This window comes from Poecile atricapillus, chromosome 5 (assembly GCF_030490865.1).
Source record: "Poecile atricapillus isolate bPoeAtr1 chromosome 5, bPoeAtr1.hap1, whole genome shotgun sequence".
NCBI lineage: Eukaryota > Metazoa > Chordata > Aves > Passeriformes > Paridae > Poecile > Poecile atricapillus.
The window spans coordinates 10702185-10717869 of record NC_081253.1 but is presented as its reverse complement, the minus strand read 5'-3'; the positions used below and the strand labels follow the sequence as shown (position 1 = coordinate 10717869).

Sequence of the window (15685 nt, the reverse complement as noted above, 5' to 3'; positions counted from 1 at the left end):
GTTCCATGATGTGCTGTGGTGGCTGAAGCTCTGTTTGCCCTGGTGAAGTTACTTATACCTGGATGTCTTATTGTTTCTTGGCTGCACTCACTCTTTGACTTGTGCTGTATAAAACGTGCTTGTCTGGTTGAGTTCAGGCCCAAGTTTGTGTCTGCTGGCTTCAGCAGTCATCCCATTAGAGGGAAACAAAGCAGCAGTGAGGTTCAGAGTCTTTGGTTTATTTTCTTTTGGACAATGGTGTAAAAATAGCCCCAGCCCTGTTACCCGAACACCTCATAGTCAGCTTTTGCTGGCATGCATTGAAACACATTTCTAGCTGTATCTTCTGATGCAACTTTCAAAAGCTCAGCAAAGTCTGGGCTTTCAAGTGCCCATTCCAACAATAACAGCTCAGGAAAGCGAGCTGGCTGCTGCTGCAGACGGGGGAGAGGTGCAGCAAGGCACTGCACGGGGATTGCAGGGTGCCAGGGCCATGCCAGTGCCTTGTCCCAGCTCCCTGCACCTCCAGTCAGACCCTCCCCTCCCCGTGCTGGGTGTTCACCCCAGCCTCTCCTCCCTGTGCACTGTCCCACTGGGGCTGCCATTGTGCCAGGCCCCTGGGGACAGGGAAGGGGCTGTCACTGAGGCCCAGCATCGCACCAGAGGTGCAGGACCCTCGCCTGGGCCTGAAAGCCCTGCCTGCAAGCAACTGCACCAGCTGAAAGCAGTTTAATTTACACCCAAATAATTTATTCTAAGTCTGCTTTTCTCACTCATGCATTCATTTTACTTTATTGTAATGTCAGCACTTAGCAGTGAAGTAATGGCAGATCTCTGGAGAACTTCGCACAAGCGAGAAAGCACCATTATCTCAGTTTTACAGATCCTGCTTATGTTGGGAACATATGTGGTGGTGTAATTACACTGATGTGATTAAATCAGTGCAAATCCTTGCTAGAGGGACATGCTGCACCACTGTAAAACGGGGCTTATTATCAGTGCAGTTGAATTCAAATTATATTACTCTATGAAGCTGTGCTAGTGTAAGCCTCCACTGAAAGTCACAAAGTCATGTGAGGAGCTGTGTTGTTTCTTTCTAAAGTAGATAAAGATTTGGAAACTGAAATGGGTGAGGTTGTGCCTTGCTCAAGAGTATGCTAGAAGCAATGGGCTTGACAAATGTTTATACGATTTGTATTTGTATTTTGTATATACTTTCCTTACTTTTTGTAAGGATAGAAGTGTGGATGTGAAACTGGGGCTGTATTATTACTACTATTTTTAATAGATTAAATTCTTTGTTTAAACTATTGTGGCCATTTTGGAAAAAATCCTATATCTTACTAAGGCTTTACAAATATATGAAGTAAAATGCATATAAAATTCTAGTAAATCTTTACTGCATGGTTTTGGATTATGATAATGGCTGGATGGGTCAATGAATAACCATGGTGTATACAACTTAATTGTATTTTTTTTTTGGCAGGGTGTGGGCATTGTAAGAAAATGAAGCCAGAATATGAGAAGGCTGCAGAGTTTCTCCATGTGACCAGTGATGTAAGCTAATTTCCTTTATTATGTCCTTCAAATAATCAGTAATAAATAACTAGAGTAATAAAAGTGACTTTTCTCCCTACAACAAATTCAGCTGTTCTCATCCTCCCACAGGACCCTTCAAAATGTGCTTCCAAAGTACAGTCTCATCGCTAATGCATGAGCCCTGCCAAAGTCTGAGAAAGAACATTCTGTCTTGAACGAAAACAAAATCGAAAAATGTTTATGTATTCTGCTGTAGGCCTTATACATAATATGATCAAATCCAAAAATGGATTTTTTCCCCCTTACTTAAAGGCATTGAATGTGAAGAAACATAGGCTTTTATTTATGAATTAGATTTGGAAAAAAACAAAAGGGGCTGATCCCTGTTTCAAATACTCTGTTTTTAATGGTTGCACCACTCCATTAGCTTCATCGTAAGTGCTCCATCAGCATGGCTGTAGAAGAGAGATCCAATAATACAAGTATTAGTGTTATTGATTCAGTCTCATGCTGTGTATGCCATGTAGGAGAAGTGGAATTGGTCTGCCCCATGCCTTAAGCATCTTCTGTGGAGACATCTAGAGTTCCTTTGTTGCTGTTGGAGAGGGAGGAGATGAGAAGAACAAAGATCCGATGAATCACACTCTACAAATGCCTGTTCTCCTGTATGTCTAAAGGTGGTCCATGAAAAGATGCCCACAAGTTAGGGAAAGATGAATTTGCCTTAAAGTAAACTTATCTTCAGCAGTGCTTGTTTCTTCTGGGAGAAACAGGGATTTGTTGGAGGAAATGCAATATCTGGGAATGGCTCTTAAGCATTATAAGGTGGATTATATAAAGAGAATCCATCAGAAATGGGAGGGGAACAGGTAAAATTCTGGTAACATTTAGTCCATAGTATGTCCCTTTCTGGTTTTGTGTCAATCCTCTGTGTCTTTCTGTATGTCTGTGCACAAAATCATGGATTTAATCAGGTAGGAAAAGGACACTGAAACCAAGTCCAACCCATGACCGAGCAGTACCATGTCAACTAGACCATGCCACCAAGTGCCACTTCCAGTCTTACCTTAAACACCTCCAGGGATGGTGACTCCACCATCTCCCTGTCTAATCACTTTATTTGTGAAAAAATTCTTACTCATGTCCAACCTGAGCCTCCCCTGGCACAGCTTAAGACTATGTCCTCTTGTCCTAGAGGCAGCGAAGACACCTAGACCACGAGTGATTGCCTCCACTGTTTCCTGCTGAAGGGGTGTGTGTGTGGCTGGGATTTACAGGAGGTGATCTCTGTTTCAGAGTCCGGGGGTCCTTGCAGCAGTCGATGCTACTGTCAACAAGGCACTGGCAGAAAGATACCACATCTCAGGGTTTCCTACTTTGAAGTATTTTAAGGATGGAGAGGAGAAATACACTCTGCCGCACCTCAGAACAAAGAAGAAGATCATTGACTGGCTGCAAAAGTAAGTTTTGGGGATTCTAAGATAGTATTTGGGTTCCTGGTTAGTGACTCCTTCAGATGGCTTTGGTGAGGAACTGAGTGAAGTTTCAACACTGCCTAAGTCCTTTGCTAACAAAATTACATTGAATTCCAGTATTCAAACCCACAGAAACATGTATGTTAATTATGGTCTCTAATACACCAAATCCTTTACTTGCTATGGGGTTTTTCATGGCTGCCCCAGTATTTCTTTCCCGAAATAAATATTTTTCAAATACACCTTAAGCTTTTCCCTGGAGAAGGAATAGCAATGGCTCTGAAAAATAAATAGAGCATTTGTTGTTCCTTCTTTATACAAAGCAGCAGATCTCAGTGTTAGTAACTGAATTTCTACAGTTGTACTTTTCTCTTTCCAACATTTCAGAGCCAATGCCTAGAATTCCACCCACGGGGGGCTGAAGGAAAGCCAGTGAGACCAGCAAAACTAGCACCTTTGAGTGCACTAACAAACATTTCTTGGGTGGTGTGCTGAAATATGCAGAATTAAGTTTGATATGAAAATTATTACAGCAATTCCATTTCAAATTAAATTTGCGGTACAATTCTCTCTTTAAGTATGTATTATATATGCATATATGTAAAAGTATGCATATATATATATAAAATATGCATTTTCTTTAGGTACTGTAAGCCTAATGTATTTTCTGCATTAGTCAAGGGGAAGAAAACCTGCCAGAGTTTTGTGAATATTTTAATCATTTAACTATTACATGCAGTTGGCATGAGGAATGTAATCTTTAGTTTCCCCTTCTTATTTGGTGGGGGAGGAGGTTGTGTGGTGGGTTTTTGGTTTCGCTTTGCTTCTTTCTCTCTCCTTTTTTTTTTTTCTTTTTTTTTCTCATTACATCTCTGACTGCCTTGAAGCAGGTAATAGATATGGTCTGGCAGTGTCGTTGTTGCATCCTGAGAAGCTTTATCTGTATTTTACTTTAAGACATAGTACTCCCTTGGCCTCCCTGCCCATGCAGGCTGCAGGCTGCTGTATCCATATTGTACATGAAGTCATTGTCCTCATTTCACTGCTTTGCTCGACTCTTTTGAGCATTGTGTAATTTGTAGTGAGTTAAACAGTCAGGCTGGTGCTGCCTGTACATACTGGTAGGTGAATTAGCAATGAGGAACAGGGAAGTGGTGTTAATTCTTCTGGATCCTGCTATGCATCTTGAAGACTTCTGTCTGCAGCCTCAGCTAGTCAGTAATACAGGTGAAGCCCACCTGTTTGTCTCCTGCTCTTGTCTCCTGGATGTTCTCCCAGCTAGAGATGCAGTAGAGTAACGTCCTTATTTTCTGACCAGGGATAGAATTGACACAGCTGCACTGAAGCTGGTGGAAATAGGGATGCATCTGGGGTGCAGGCTGGTGATAAAAGTACAGCTTGTGGCGACCTGTCTCAATGGGTGGTTGCAGCCATGTGAGTTTTGGCTGTGGTTCCTCTCTGGTGATTGTGCTGCCACACTGGGTTGTTACCAGTTGCAGGGTAGCTTATTCCAGGTCAGCGTGGAAAAGTTTGTGTGACAGTAAGGCACACCTCTGTAACTGTAATCAGTGATAGCTCACAACAACTGTGTTCATGGAGGAATTCAGCTAAAGGACACACTGTGTAACTCAGATTCTAACTCTTTCTGTGAAACACATCTTTCTCTAAAAACTGGAAAATCAGTAATGGTGGAAATACAATGAATGTCCACCAAGTGACCTTGAGAAGGACTTTAAAAATTGAGTTTTTCTCCATTTGGTTTTTATGTACCTGATACAACTTAAAATGGTGTCATTCAAAGTGTCAGGAAAGTCTGAAAAGCTAATTTATTACCAAGGCGACATATGAAGGTCTTTATACCGTGGCACCATTCTGATGATTTTATGTAAGTAATCACTGTTTAAGATACAGCAGGAATGAATTTAATGAGTCTGAGAAAGGTCTGTGAGCTAGTGAATAGCAGAATTTTTGTTAGAGGCGCTCTAGGTGTGCGGGATTGCTCTGATCTAGCCAGTATGTGCAGTCATAATTGAAACCTGACATTCTCTTTACCAAAGTAAAATATTCCGGTTCAGTCACCCCCAGTATTCCAAGTAGAACGATGCTGATTTTTGCATCCTGGCTTTAATATCTGAATTCTACAGAAGGTCATGAAATTCTTTACAGAAGTTTGAATGATAGCTATAAAGAGTACAAAAAGGATGTTTGAATGGAAGATGCTGTTCTGTATCAGTAGCCTTTTGATTCCACCTGCTTGCTGTTCTCAGTTCATGCCTGTGGATTGTATCAATGTTTTTTCCACCCAGATGCTGGATGCAATGTAGGAAGTCTTTATTTGACATTTCTACTCATATGCCTGACTACAGTCACTTAAATTATATTTTTAATGAGTTCCAGAAATTAACTTGCATCTTCTTTGCTGTTGCCTGGTGTTGGAAATATCAAGTATGTCTTTCTACTGCACAGGCACCCTGAAGGATTTTTCACATCAGTTCTCTCATGCTAATTATGACCAAGATGATGCTGTCCCTTTATCTGCTTCCAGAGACATTTTCAAACCAATTTAATTGTCTTTCTTTTCTAGTCCTGAAGCACCACCTCCACCTGAGCCTGCATGGGAAGAAAAACAGACCAGTGTTATCCACCTTGCTGGAGAAGACTTCAGGGAGTCCTTGAAGAAGAAGAAGCACACCCTTGTCATGTTCTATGCACCATGTGAGTAAATAACCTCTCTATGAGGATGGGTTTTATAAGCCCTACATTTACTATGAAATCCTGAATTAATTCCCTCACTGGCCTCAGACTTTTAAGGATAAAGAGCTGATTCTGAATATAAGTGCATGGGATCATCATTGGGATCGTAATTTGTAACTTTATAAATGGAAACAAAACAGTATATAATGGTTATATTATTTAATGCAGACACCAAAGCAGGCAGCAGTACAAAAACAAAACAGATTTATTTTCCTCTGCTGCATTTTATGGTCCATATAACAAAATGTGATCCTTTATAGTAGCACAGTGGACATGGAGAGCCTGATTCATTAGTGCAACACTTCAGTAGTGAAATCAATACAGTAGTGTAGGAGGAATCAGTCTACGACGTGGTGAACAAATTTTGATGGAATAAATTCTGTCTGTAATAAATCTGCATTTATGTCTCCACTGGGAATAGGGGCATAGCTTCCTCCTCCCAGATTGTTTTGCATGCATCACATAATCACTTTGTATTTGAAGCTCCTGAGAGTATTTCTGGAGAAGTTTAGAATCAGGCCTTTTATAAATAAGGTGGATGAGAGGGACATCTTCTGTTTTCCTGTGCTGTCCCAGAGACAAGCAGACTAGGTACAAGTTCTTAACTTTTGAGGGGTTTATCCAAGGGAGAAGATAATCCAGGAATTTAATATTATATACCATTAATGTGCCTTTATGGTACAATGACTCAGCACCCCCAGATGCAAAAATATTTCTTCCATATCACATGGCCAGCAATTAGCGGATAACCTTCAGATAAACAGTTACCAACTTGTTCCCATTAAATCAAAGGTATTTTCCATAAAGAGAGAAAAAGTTCCCTAATGTTTAATCAGGCAGCCCCTTATTTTGCTTTTCTGTTAGAGAATTAAGCATGAATGCTTTGGGGCTCATACGAAGGGATGTGGGAGAAAGCAGGGATGCAGTTCAGGAGGGAGATTTCTGGAAGCTTGTAAAAGAAAACAGAACGGGACGTAATCCCTTTTCCAGTCCAGCTCCCACCACCTATTGACTAAAAATTGCCCATGTGCCAGGAGTTTCTGATTCATGGAACTCAGCTGGTTAAGAGCAAATTGTAATTTTAAGATCAAATGACTGCACATGAAATGGTGAGATTTAGGAGTTCACTGTCTCTTGAGTTCTCTTTACCCGATTAGTGACTTCCTGCATAAGAGGGATTTATTTCACTTTTGGTTTTTAGCTGCATCTTTTTAAGACAGTTAGATTCTTGATTCTTTTTATGGCCACATTTAAAGCAAAGACTCTGTTTGTGATGAGTATCCAGCTCCCAGAGTTGAAAGTGTGAGGCAACTTGCCTGATGGGCTAATTTTTTGCTGTTTGACTTCCACCCTTACTTCAGAAGGGGTGAGTAAAGATCAGCCTGGCCCTTTCTGTATAAGCAGGCTGTAAAAGCAAGGCTTGCATGATGTAAAACTGTTTGGTCTTTTGAGGTTGCACTTCAGACACATTTTTGCACTGTTTTTGACGCAGTGCTGCATGAGACCACCTATATACAGGCCAGAGAGGTGTTAACTGGAATCCTGTCTGGCCTTCTCATGACTCCTCAGACAGCATTGCTGTTATGGTGTCAGTACATGGGTCACGCACAGTTTCTGATTTGTCAGATTTGTTCTCTCTAAATGTGGAAGTGTCTGTGAGCAAAGCACAAAGCAGGCACACATAGGGAGTGCAACGAGCCTGCACTTTGTTGAGTGCAAGGGAAAGTACCAGATGAGTATTTTAGACCTCTGTTTTCTATGAAATAAACTTTAATGGAGTAGAATAATTACAATGACTCAAGTCACTGTATTTTTTCGGCTTTTGTGAAGTGATAATTTACTTCCTGATAAATTTGATAGATTAGCTTTTGTTTACCATCTTCTCAGTCTTGAGACTTCTTGGAGCCTACATTGCCAATTAATCTTGTTTATTTTAGTGCAGAAGGAACACCGCTAAAATTTCAAGGTCCCATTACCTCAAATAATTTTCTTTTTCTATTCAAATCCACATCTTGGGTCAGGGCAGACTTACAGTATGCTACTCCATTCACTTGTGACTCCGTGGCAGTATTTGTTACACTTACACATATGCTGAGATATTTTAGGATTGGGGGGGTGTGTATACATGCATATATAAAGTATGTTTATATATAAATATTTATGCTAAGAAATGTATCTCTCATCTGTCATTAGAATTTAAAGCAGAAAGTTGAGTATTCTGACCTTTGTCAAGCTTTCAGCTAGAGTGACAAACCTTTAGGCAAAGGCCACAGATATATATCTTAGATGCAAATTAAAATGAGATCTGTCTTTCCTGTGGCAGCTTCCAGTCCAAATTACTTAATATGTATAGGAGAGCCACCAATCTGCTGCTGTGCCAGTAACTCAGGGCTGAGCTGAGCAGGGCCTTAATGGTACTGAACAGTGCTTCACAGTGATTTAGCTCTGGAGGAGACTGCTACATCCACGTGGAAAAGATAGGGAACTCATTACTCTGTCTCCTGGAATATGGGTGAAGCGTAAAGGTTATTCCTCATGTCTGTGGAATATTTTAAGGACTGAGAATCAGAATCAAGACTCTGGAAACTACTGGGGGAAAATGTCCACTCCTGTGGACTTGATTTCACATTCACATTCCTGTCTGGTGGCATCTGTGTATGCTGTAATGACTGATTTGGGGCAGCAGGCAGGTTCCTAACACTGACTTGGGAAAAAGTGTCTGCTGCAGAAAACCCAGTGCTATTTGTGCCAATAATGGGACCAGATTCTTTATCCAGATGTCCCTTGGGTAGTTCTGTACCATGCCACACAGGCTGGAGTGTGGGCTGGCATGTGTTAGAGCTACTCAGGGATAGGACTTGGGGCAGGCTGCTTGCATCTCTGCTGCACAGCACCTGGCTCAGCTCTTCTCTGGACTCTTGTGCAGTTCTTGTGAAGATGTAATTGTCATCCCACTCATGTACCTTTAAGTTCAAAATGCCTAAAATAAAGGGAAAATGATACCATCTTCAGAAGGGAAGCATGAAGCCTCAGGTGTGTGTGGGAACTACTGTGAGGGGTTGGAGAAGTATTTGAATGCACTAGGATTAATGCACCAGCATTTGAGAAGCTTTTGGGGAGAGTTTATGGGATTTGTGAAGGTACTTTTTCCATCCTCCAGTCCTTGGAGTACTGGGTTCCATCAGCTGCTTCAGGTTGACTTTTATAACTGTTTGGTTTTGTCCAGAAATGTGGAGAGGAGACAACTAGTCCGAGTATGGTTTGGTATGCACACGGAAGCTGGTGCATGGATGATCAGGATTTGGGGGCTACAGACTGTATTGGGAAGTGACCCAAATGCACAAGAGCAGGTGGACTGCGGTGCTGAACCAGGCAGGGTTGAGAGGGCAGTGGCTGTAGGTCTGTGCTCTACACCCAGAGCTTGGTTCAACACTTGCAGCACTAAAGCGAGGTGTCCTGGGCCGACCCGTTTGCATCGGTGCCTCTTCTGGGATCAGTGCCCTGTCTTTTCTTTCTTCTTTCTCTTATGTCCTCCCTATTCATATAGCTTATCTGCATGTGTTTTATTTGCATTTTTACTTTTATGTGCTCTCTCCACTCCGTTATTCCAGATAATTGAGATTTGACTTTGACAATGCATTAAATTTTAACCTCCTACTACTGTAGCACTTAAAACTGTGCAAAATAGAAGCAGTTGGTTGTGATTAGTTGTCAGAATCACAAAGGGTAACAAAAATTCCAGTAAATAATGTCTTTGTGGTTGGAGATGTTTTTCTGTGTTACTCAAACAGAATTAAGGGGTAAAAAAAGAATGATTGAAGCTAGGTGAAACTCTTCTCTGCAGTGCCCAGGGAAAGGACAAGAGGCAAAGGGCTCAAATTGAAACACAGGAAAGTTTGATTAAACATTTAGAGGAAGTGGTGTTTTTTTTACTGTGGTTGTGGTTGAATACTTGAACAAATTGACCCAAGAAGCTCCATCCTTGGAGATGTTCAAAACCCAGCTGGAGACAGTGCTGGGCAACCTGCTATAGTTGACCCTGTTTTGAGCAAGGGAGTTAGACTAGATGATCTCCACAAGTTCCTTCCAACACAGCAATACTATTATAATTCCTAGTATTTCTAGGAATAGTTATACTGGAGTTTGAGATACAGTGGGTTTTTATTTGGTTTGGGGTTTGGTTTTGTTGATTGTGGTTTGGGTTGTTTTTTCCCCTTCTCATCCAGTTCTGATTTTCCCTAAACAGGAAAGGCTTAATAACAGCCCCTGCTAATTCTTGCACAGAAACAGAAAATGTTCTCTTTTGAGTTACAAGAATGTAATTTTTTGGTTGAGATTGCTGCTTCCAAGGAGACTACAAATGAATCAACTGTGTCAGAAAGGAATTATATACAATACACCAGTCATTAACAGGTCCAAATGATGGGGGGGAGGGCACTCTGGTTTTAGATCAGTCACTTTTAATGGCAGGACTCAGCACTTATAAAATTCATTCTGTTTCTACTTTTAGTGTCAAAACATGGGTTAATAAGCACTTTTAAAAAAATAAAGACTTTCAGCAGCAATGGGAAGTAATCGGGAGAAAATGCTCCTTTTTAATGGTTCATAAGGGGGGCAGTTGCCAATGTTATTGACTTGCCAAATGGCCTCAATTTGTGGGACTCAACAGGGTTCACAGAATGGGTATTTTTTAATAAATGCTTTGCTGGGAGCTGATTTCCGGTTTTGTGTTCAGCACTGAAACTTTCACTTCACTGGAAATGAATTTCATCAGCTAGAAAAAGTTATTTTCTGGTGAAGCCTGACCCACAGGGGTTACCCAGAGAACACCCAGAAGTAAACCATCCTGAGGATGGTTTTAATGAGGTATTTTTGGATGGAGCAAGTGGCTGTACTTCTGCAAGAGGATGTGCAGTTGGAGACATGGACCTCCTTGGTTCTTCACTTAAACTTTGTTGTAGGGTTTTTCTTTCAGGGCTGGAAGAAGTGAATGAAGGTGCCAAATCTGTGTTGCATCTGATAAAGTCCCAGATGACTTTGGGATGTTTTTTGGGAGCCATTAAAAGGCTGGGTGTTGATCTAAGGTGTTTGTGGGAGATAGTAGCTGGGTATCATTGTGATGTAAAACAGAGAGAATGAAGCAGGAATATTGACATCATTGCTGCCTGATGGGTCAACTCCTGGCTACCATTAAGAAGTAAGTGGGAAATCAGGTAGGACTTTCCTCAGCAGTAAGAAAACAGACAGGGATCTGACTAAATGAGTCATGCCCATCCCTGTGTGTTTCATCAGGAGTGCATAAAATACTGAGAGCTAAGCAAACCTGCATTCATTTTACCCACAAAGTTTGTTCAAAATATTAATTATTCTGTATCCTGGTGTGCTACTTCTTTGTGTTTTCGCAACAAAAACTGCTTGGTTTCTTCTGTCCAAGTTACACATCAAGGAATATCCAATGACAAAAAGCACTTGACTGAGAGTCCTTGCCAGCGTGGGTCACACTGAGCACACAGGTGCACATGGCTTTTAGCTGAAAATGCTGACAGCCAGGAGGGCGGTGTGCTCCTCCCGCCCTGGGACCCAGGCTGTCATCAAAAGGCTGTTCTGAAGGAAGCAGTAGTGTTTCCTTTTCATCATTCCTATTTTTTGGAGCAAGCTTGGACAAAGCTGGTTGCACCATATCTCAGCCTTTGCGTAGGCAGTTTTGGGGAGTTAATGCTGTGTTTTGGTTAAGATGCATTGCTGTAGGAAAACATGACAAATTCTATTGGCTGTGAGGCTTCAGCCTGTGGCTGCTGGGCCTGAGATGAGCAGTCTGGGTCTCTGCTGGGTCACTCAGCAGACTTGGGTGACATCGTTCTGTATGAAGCATGCACAGAGGGGGAGAACATACTCGACAATTGAGTTCATGAGTTCAGATGTGCGGAGCAAAGCAGCAGCAGAGATGAATTTAGTGTCCCACAATGGCCTCAGATTGGCTCCCACCAAGAGGTTTTCCTGTCACTTGCAAGCACATCTTATTAAGTTTTGATTAGATGGCTGTATCAAAGAGCCTGAACAAAATGTGCGTGTTTGTAAATGAAGCTTACGCTATCAAAAAATTATTAAAAACATGCTGAACAGAAAGAATCCCTTTCAAGGCAAAAACCCTTGCAGGAAGGATTTTCTGGTTGTTGACTGAGGCAGAGGCAAGGTATGGACCCTCTGATAATGAGGCTTTAAATCCTGTGTGGGCTGGCACTGCAGAATTTTGATATGTTAGCTCTGCCACTAACTGCTTTCTCTCCTGCATCAGTGGTGCTCTTGTTACAGGCGCATTACCAAGGTGTGTTCCTGTCACTGTAAATAGTGCTGATGCCACAGAGCCCCTTAACAGGCTGCGTTTGATAAAGGATGAATTTATAGAGTGGTCTCTGCAGTCAGGCTGGCAGAACTGCTCTTAGCCCCAGTGTTTGTGCTGAGGAGAATAATGAGCGCTGAGAGAACAGTTTGAACTGCTCTCAGCTCAGAAGTTGAGGCACTTCCCAGACTGTGCACAACCATCACAGTGCTCACAGTGGCTGTGGTGGAGTGGTGACATTAAACTAAAAGTTGTTGGGGTGATCCAGCTCCTCTTGTTTTGTAACCCTAAAATGCTACAGCTGCTTGATGTGGTGTGCAGAATATTGCCTGTATATAAACAGCTCCAGCTTGTGAGGAGTGAAGAGGAGGGAAGTGTGTGCCCTTGCCCTGTGGAATTCTCTCCCCACAGACACACAGCTATGTTGGTGCAGTGTCACTGTGGGTACATTAAGAGATTATGAATATGCCACCCATCCTTATGCATTGTCATGAAACCCATTTCCAATAAGACAAATGATTTTTTTTGGTGATGTATAACATTGTCTTGACAGTAGCTGCTTTTAAGCATCAGTGAAGCTGAAATTCCAGTGATCTGCTGGCTGCTGCTAACTCAGTAGTGTGTCTTCTATTAGTAGTGTCCACTGGCATGTCAGATGGCAAAATTATTTTGTTTGCTCTATAACTGTTTGCAGTTAACCAGGGCTGATGCTGGCTTGTTTAACTGCTGCTGCCAGCTTTGTTCGAGCTATGCAGGCCAGTGAGACAGTGGAAAATGCAGGTCTGCTGGAACTGGCACCCAGGTTTGCTCTGGGTGCATCTGTTGACCTTTATACCCTTTCTGTCCACAGGTGACTTGCTGTGCAGCTTTCCATCTCAAATGATTGCTTGTTGCCAAATGCCAAGTGCTGGCATGTCATTTGTAATTCAGTGCAGTCAGTCATATCTTTGCTTTTTGTAGTGGATGGAACAGTCTGGGAATTTTGTGCTGAGTCTTTTTACTCCTCACTTTGCAAATTGACGTGATTCTGATGACTTTGTTGCTGCTGTTGCAATTGTTCATGTCTCATGGGTATGTTTTCCCAATAATTTGGGTTTTGTATGTTTTGTCTCGTTTGTGTACCTCCAAGGTGTTACAAAATAAGAGTTCAGATAGCTTGGGAAAAAACTCAACAAAATCTACCAGCAGGCTGTAAAATCTGGAGTAGTTTGCCTGTTGTTAAGAATAGTCAAACAAGCCTTGGTTGACCTTATGCTTAACTGAAAACCTTGTAACATTTTTCAAATCACAGGGCACGTCACCCTACTTCAATTACAAGTGTCTCATGTCTTAGAGATATGATTATACTACAGTGTCAGGTCATGTCATCAAATGAGCTTTGGGTCCAGACATGAAATAAAAAGGCACTCCAGTTCTCTACTGGTAAAACAAAGTGAATTAACCTTTCACTTACATCTCCAAATGCCTTTCTCAAATCTGCCTGTGGATTCAGTAACTCCTGTAGCCACACAAATTGCATTGGTTTAAGCAGTATACCCTTTTTCAGCTCTTATCTGTGCAATTACTGTCTGTGGCCTGTCTTTCCTTGATTGACCAAGTAATATTCTTGTTTTAATTCTAGTTAATAGCTTGGAACTTTTTGAAGTGGAAACAGGCTTTGCTTGACTCTGCGGTGTACAAGCTGAGTTTTGATAGCTGTGCAGAGTTGCTGCTTGCACTTGCTCAGAATTGCAGTCATTTAAAAACCAATAACAGAGGGCACTATCTACCCCTGTTATTTAAACGGTGATGATTTCAAGCAGAGATGGGGAATTGGAAAGTCATTCTCTGCACTTTGCACGCTGAGGGCTCCATCCTGCCACGTGCTGAGCCCTCTGAGGCCCTGATGGTTTCACAGCTGAACAAATGGAGTCAGCACCTTGCAGCTCGGCTCCCTGTCAGGCAGGATTGTGAACCCTGTGAGTCACTTAACCTCTTCCTGACTCTATTTAACCTTGGATGTAATGACAGAGGGGGATAATCACGTCTGTCTCTCTTAGGGGCAATTTGAAGTGTAATTAATTGATATTAGTTAAAGCATTTGAGATCACCCGTCAAGAGGTACTAAAGGAAGCCGGGGGCTGAGGGGGGAGCAGAGACCTTTCTCATGCTGAGGGTAGAGCACAGACAGCACAAATGCCACAATCTCACAAATCACTGGGCTTTCAGATCTCCTCTAAGGACTTGGCCAGGACCTTGTTATGAAAGTACTGACAGTTTAAGTTAGTGTATTTAATATCAAAGCAGTCTACATTAAAATGTGTGCGTGTTTAAACCGTCTCCTTGGAAAAAAAAATCTCATGTGAAATATATGCATATGACTTTGTTACTTTATTTATCAAGATTTTGTTATGTACGAGATGCTAAATGCACGCACGGCAACAACATGGTAGGGTTATAAATCATTATGTATTAATGATGGGCAGAAGGTATAAGGTAGTGCTTTCTCAAGTCCAAATGCCTGATCTGTGCTGCTGTAGTGTTCTAGTTGGGCTGCTCAGGTTAGGGTTGGCAGGGGCTGTTGTCCTTGCCTGACCCACGGGCAGTGCTGGGCTCCTGCAGCTCCGGCCGCTCGGAGATGGTGACACGAGGACAGCCAGCCCATGGCACTGCTGTAGCAGTCTCAGCTCAGTGATGCAAGTCAAGGACAGCTGTCTTCTGATCAGGTAGAGAGCCACTGTGTGAAAGCTTCTCTTTTAGAAAACCATTTCCTTTCAGACTAAAAATCACTAGTGATGGGGAATGTGAATTTCCATCTAAATTTGACTGGCTGCAGCATGCAGCCAGCTCTGGAGCTTACTCAGCCTCTGGCAGCCAGCTTGAATAGCTTGTTATAATGAAATTTAAAGACTGACTTTTCTCAATTTCTATCACTTCTTAATCTTTGGATTTAATCTGTTGACACACTGAGCTTCCTGACTCCTTTTGCCATGAAACACATCTTTCAGTTCTGTTGTTTTTCTTATGGGTCTTCTGAATCCCCTCCAGTTTGAACTCACTGTTGATTTGTGAGCCCAGAACTGCAAAGAGCATTTCAGAGGTGCCAGGCATAGAGGCCCTCTCCACATCTGCTTACTCTCTTAATTTATATATTCAGTGAAATTCCTTTTGACAACTTCATCATTTTCTTTCAAAGCTATATTGCTAGCATTGTTTGGATTTCTTTTGCTTCTAATACATATAAAGCCCCTTATATACTTAAAACATCATTATTACCTCTGCTGACTGTAGATACTGCTTTGATGTCCATTTGTTTCCTTTATCTATTTTGTACAAATTGTTAGCTTTTGATTTATATTCATTAAAAAACAGCTTCACTTTCTTCTATGTGCTATGCTAATACAGCTTCCACTCTTCTAAAGAAACTGAATTAACCTTATACTGTTCAGCTGTAGAGAGGTTATATTATATTGCTGGGCTTTGTAGTTTCAAATTAAACAAAGCATGAAGTAACTTAAAGGATCTTTTTTCATATTTAAGCAAATAGAAACCTATGTTTTTGGAAAGAGGACTTGATTCCTTTCGGCAGTTTTGAAAATTTGCCACAATTTTATTTTAA

At 41.6% G+C, this 15685-nt stretch overlaps 1 protein-coding gene across 1 annotated transcript in view; it reads left to right on the top strand.

Annotated features, from left to right (window-relative positions):
- Positions 1 to 15685, top strand: part of PDIA5 (protein disulfide isomerase family A member 5) — a 97574-nt gene that overhangs the window by 64160 nt on the left and 17729 nt on the right. Inside the window, exons 12-14 of the mRNA XM_058840220.1 lie at positions 1466 to 1536; positions 2815 to 2978; positions 5578 to 5708. Coding sequence (XP_058696203.1) covers positions 1466 to 1536; positions 2815 to 2978; positions 5578 to 5708 — 366 coding nt within the window. The remainder of the gene's footprint in view (positions 1 to 1465; positions 1537 to 2814; positions 2979 to 5577; positions 5709 to 15685) is intronic.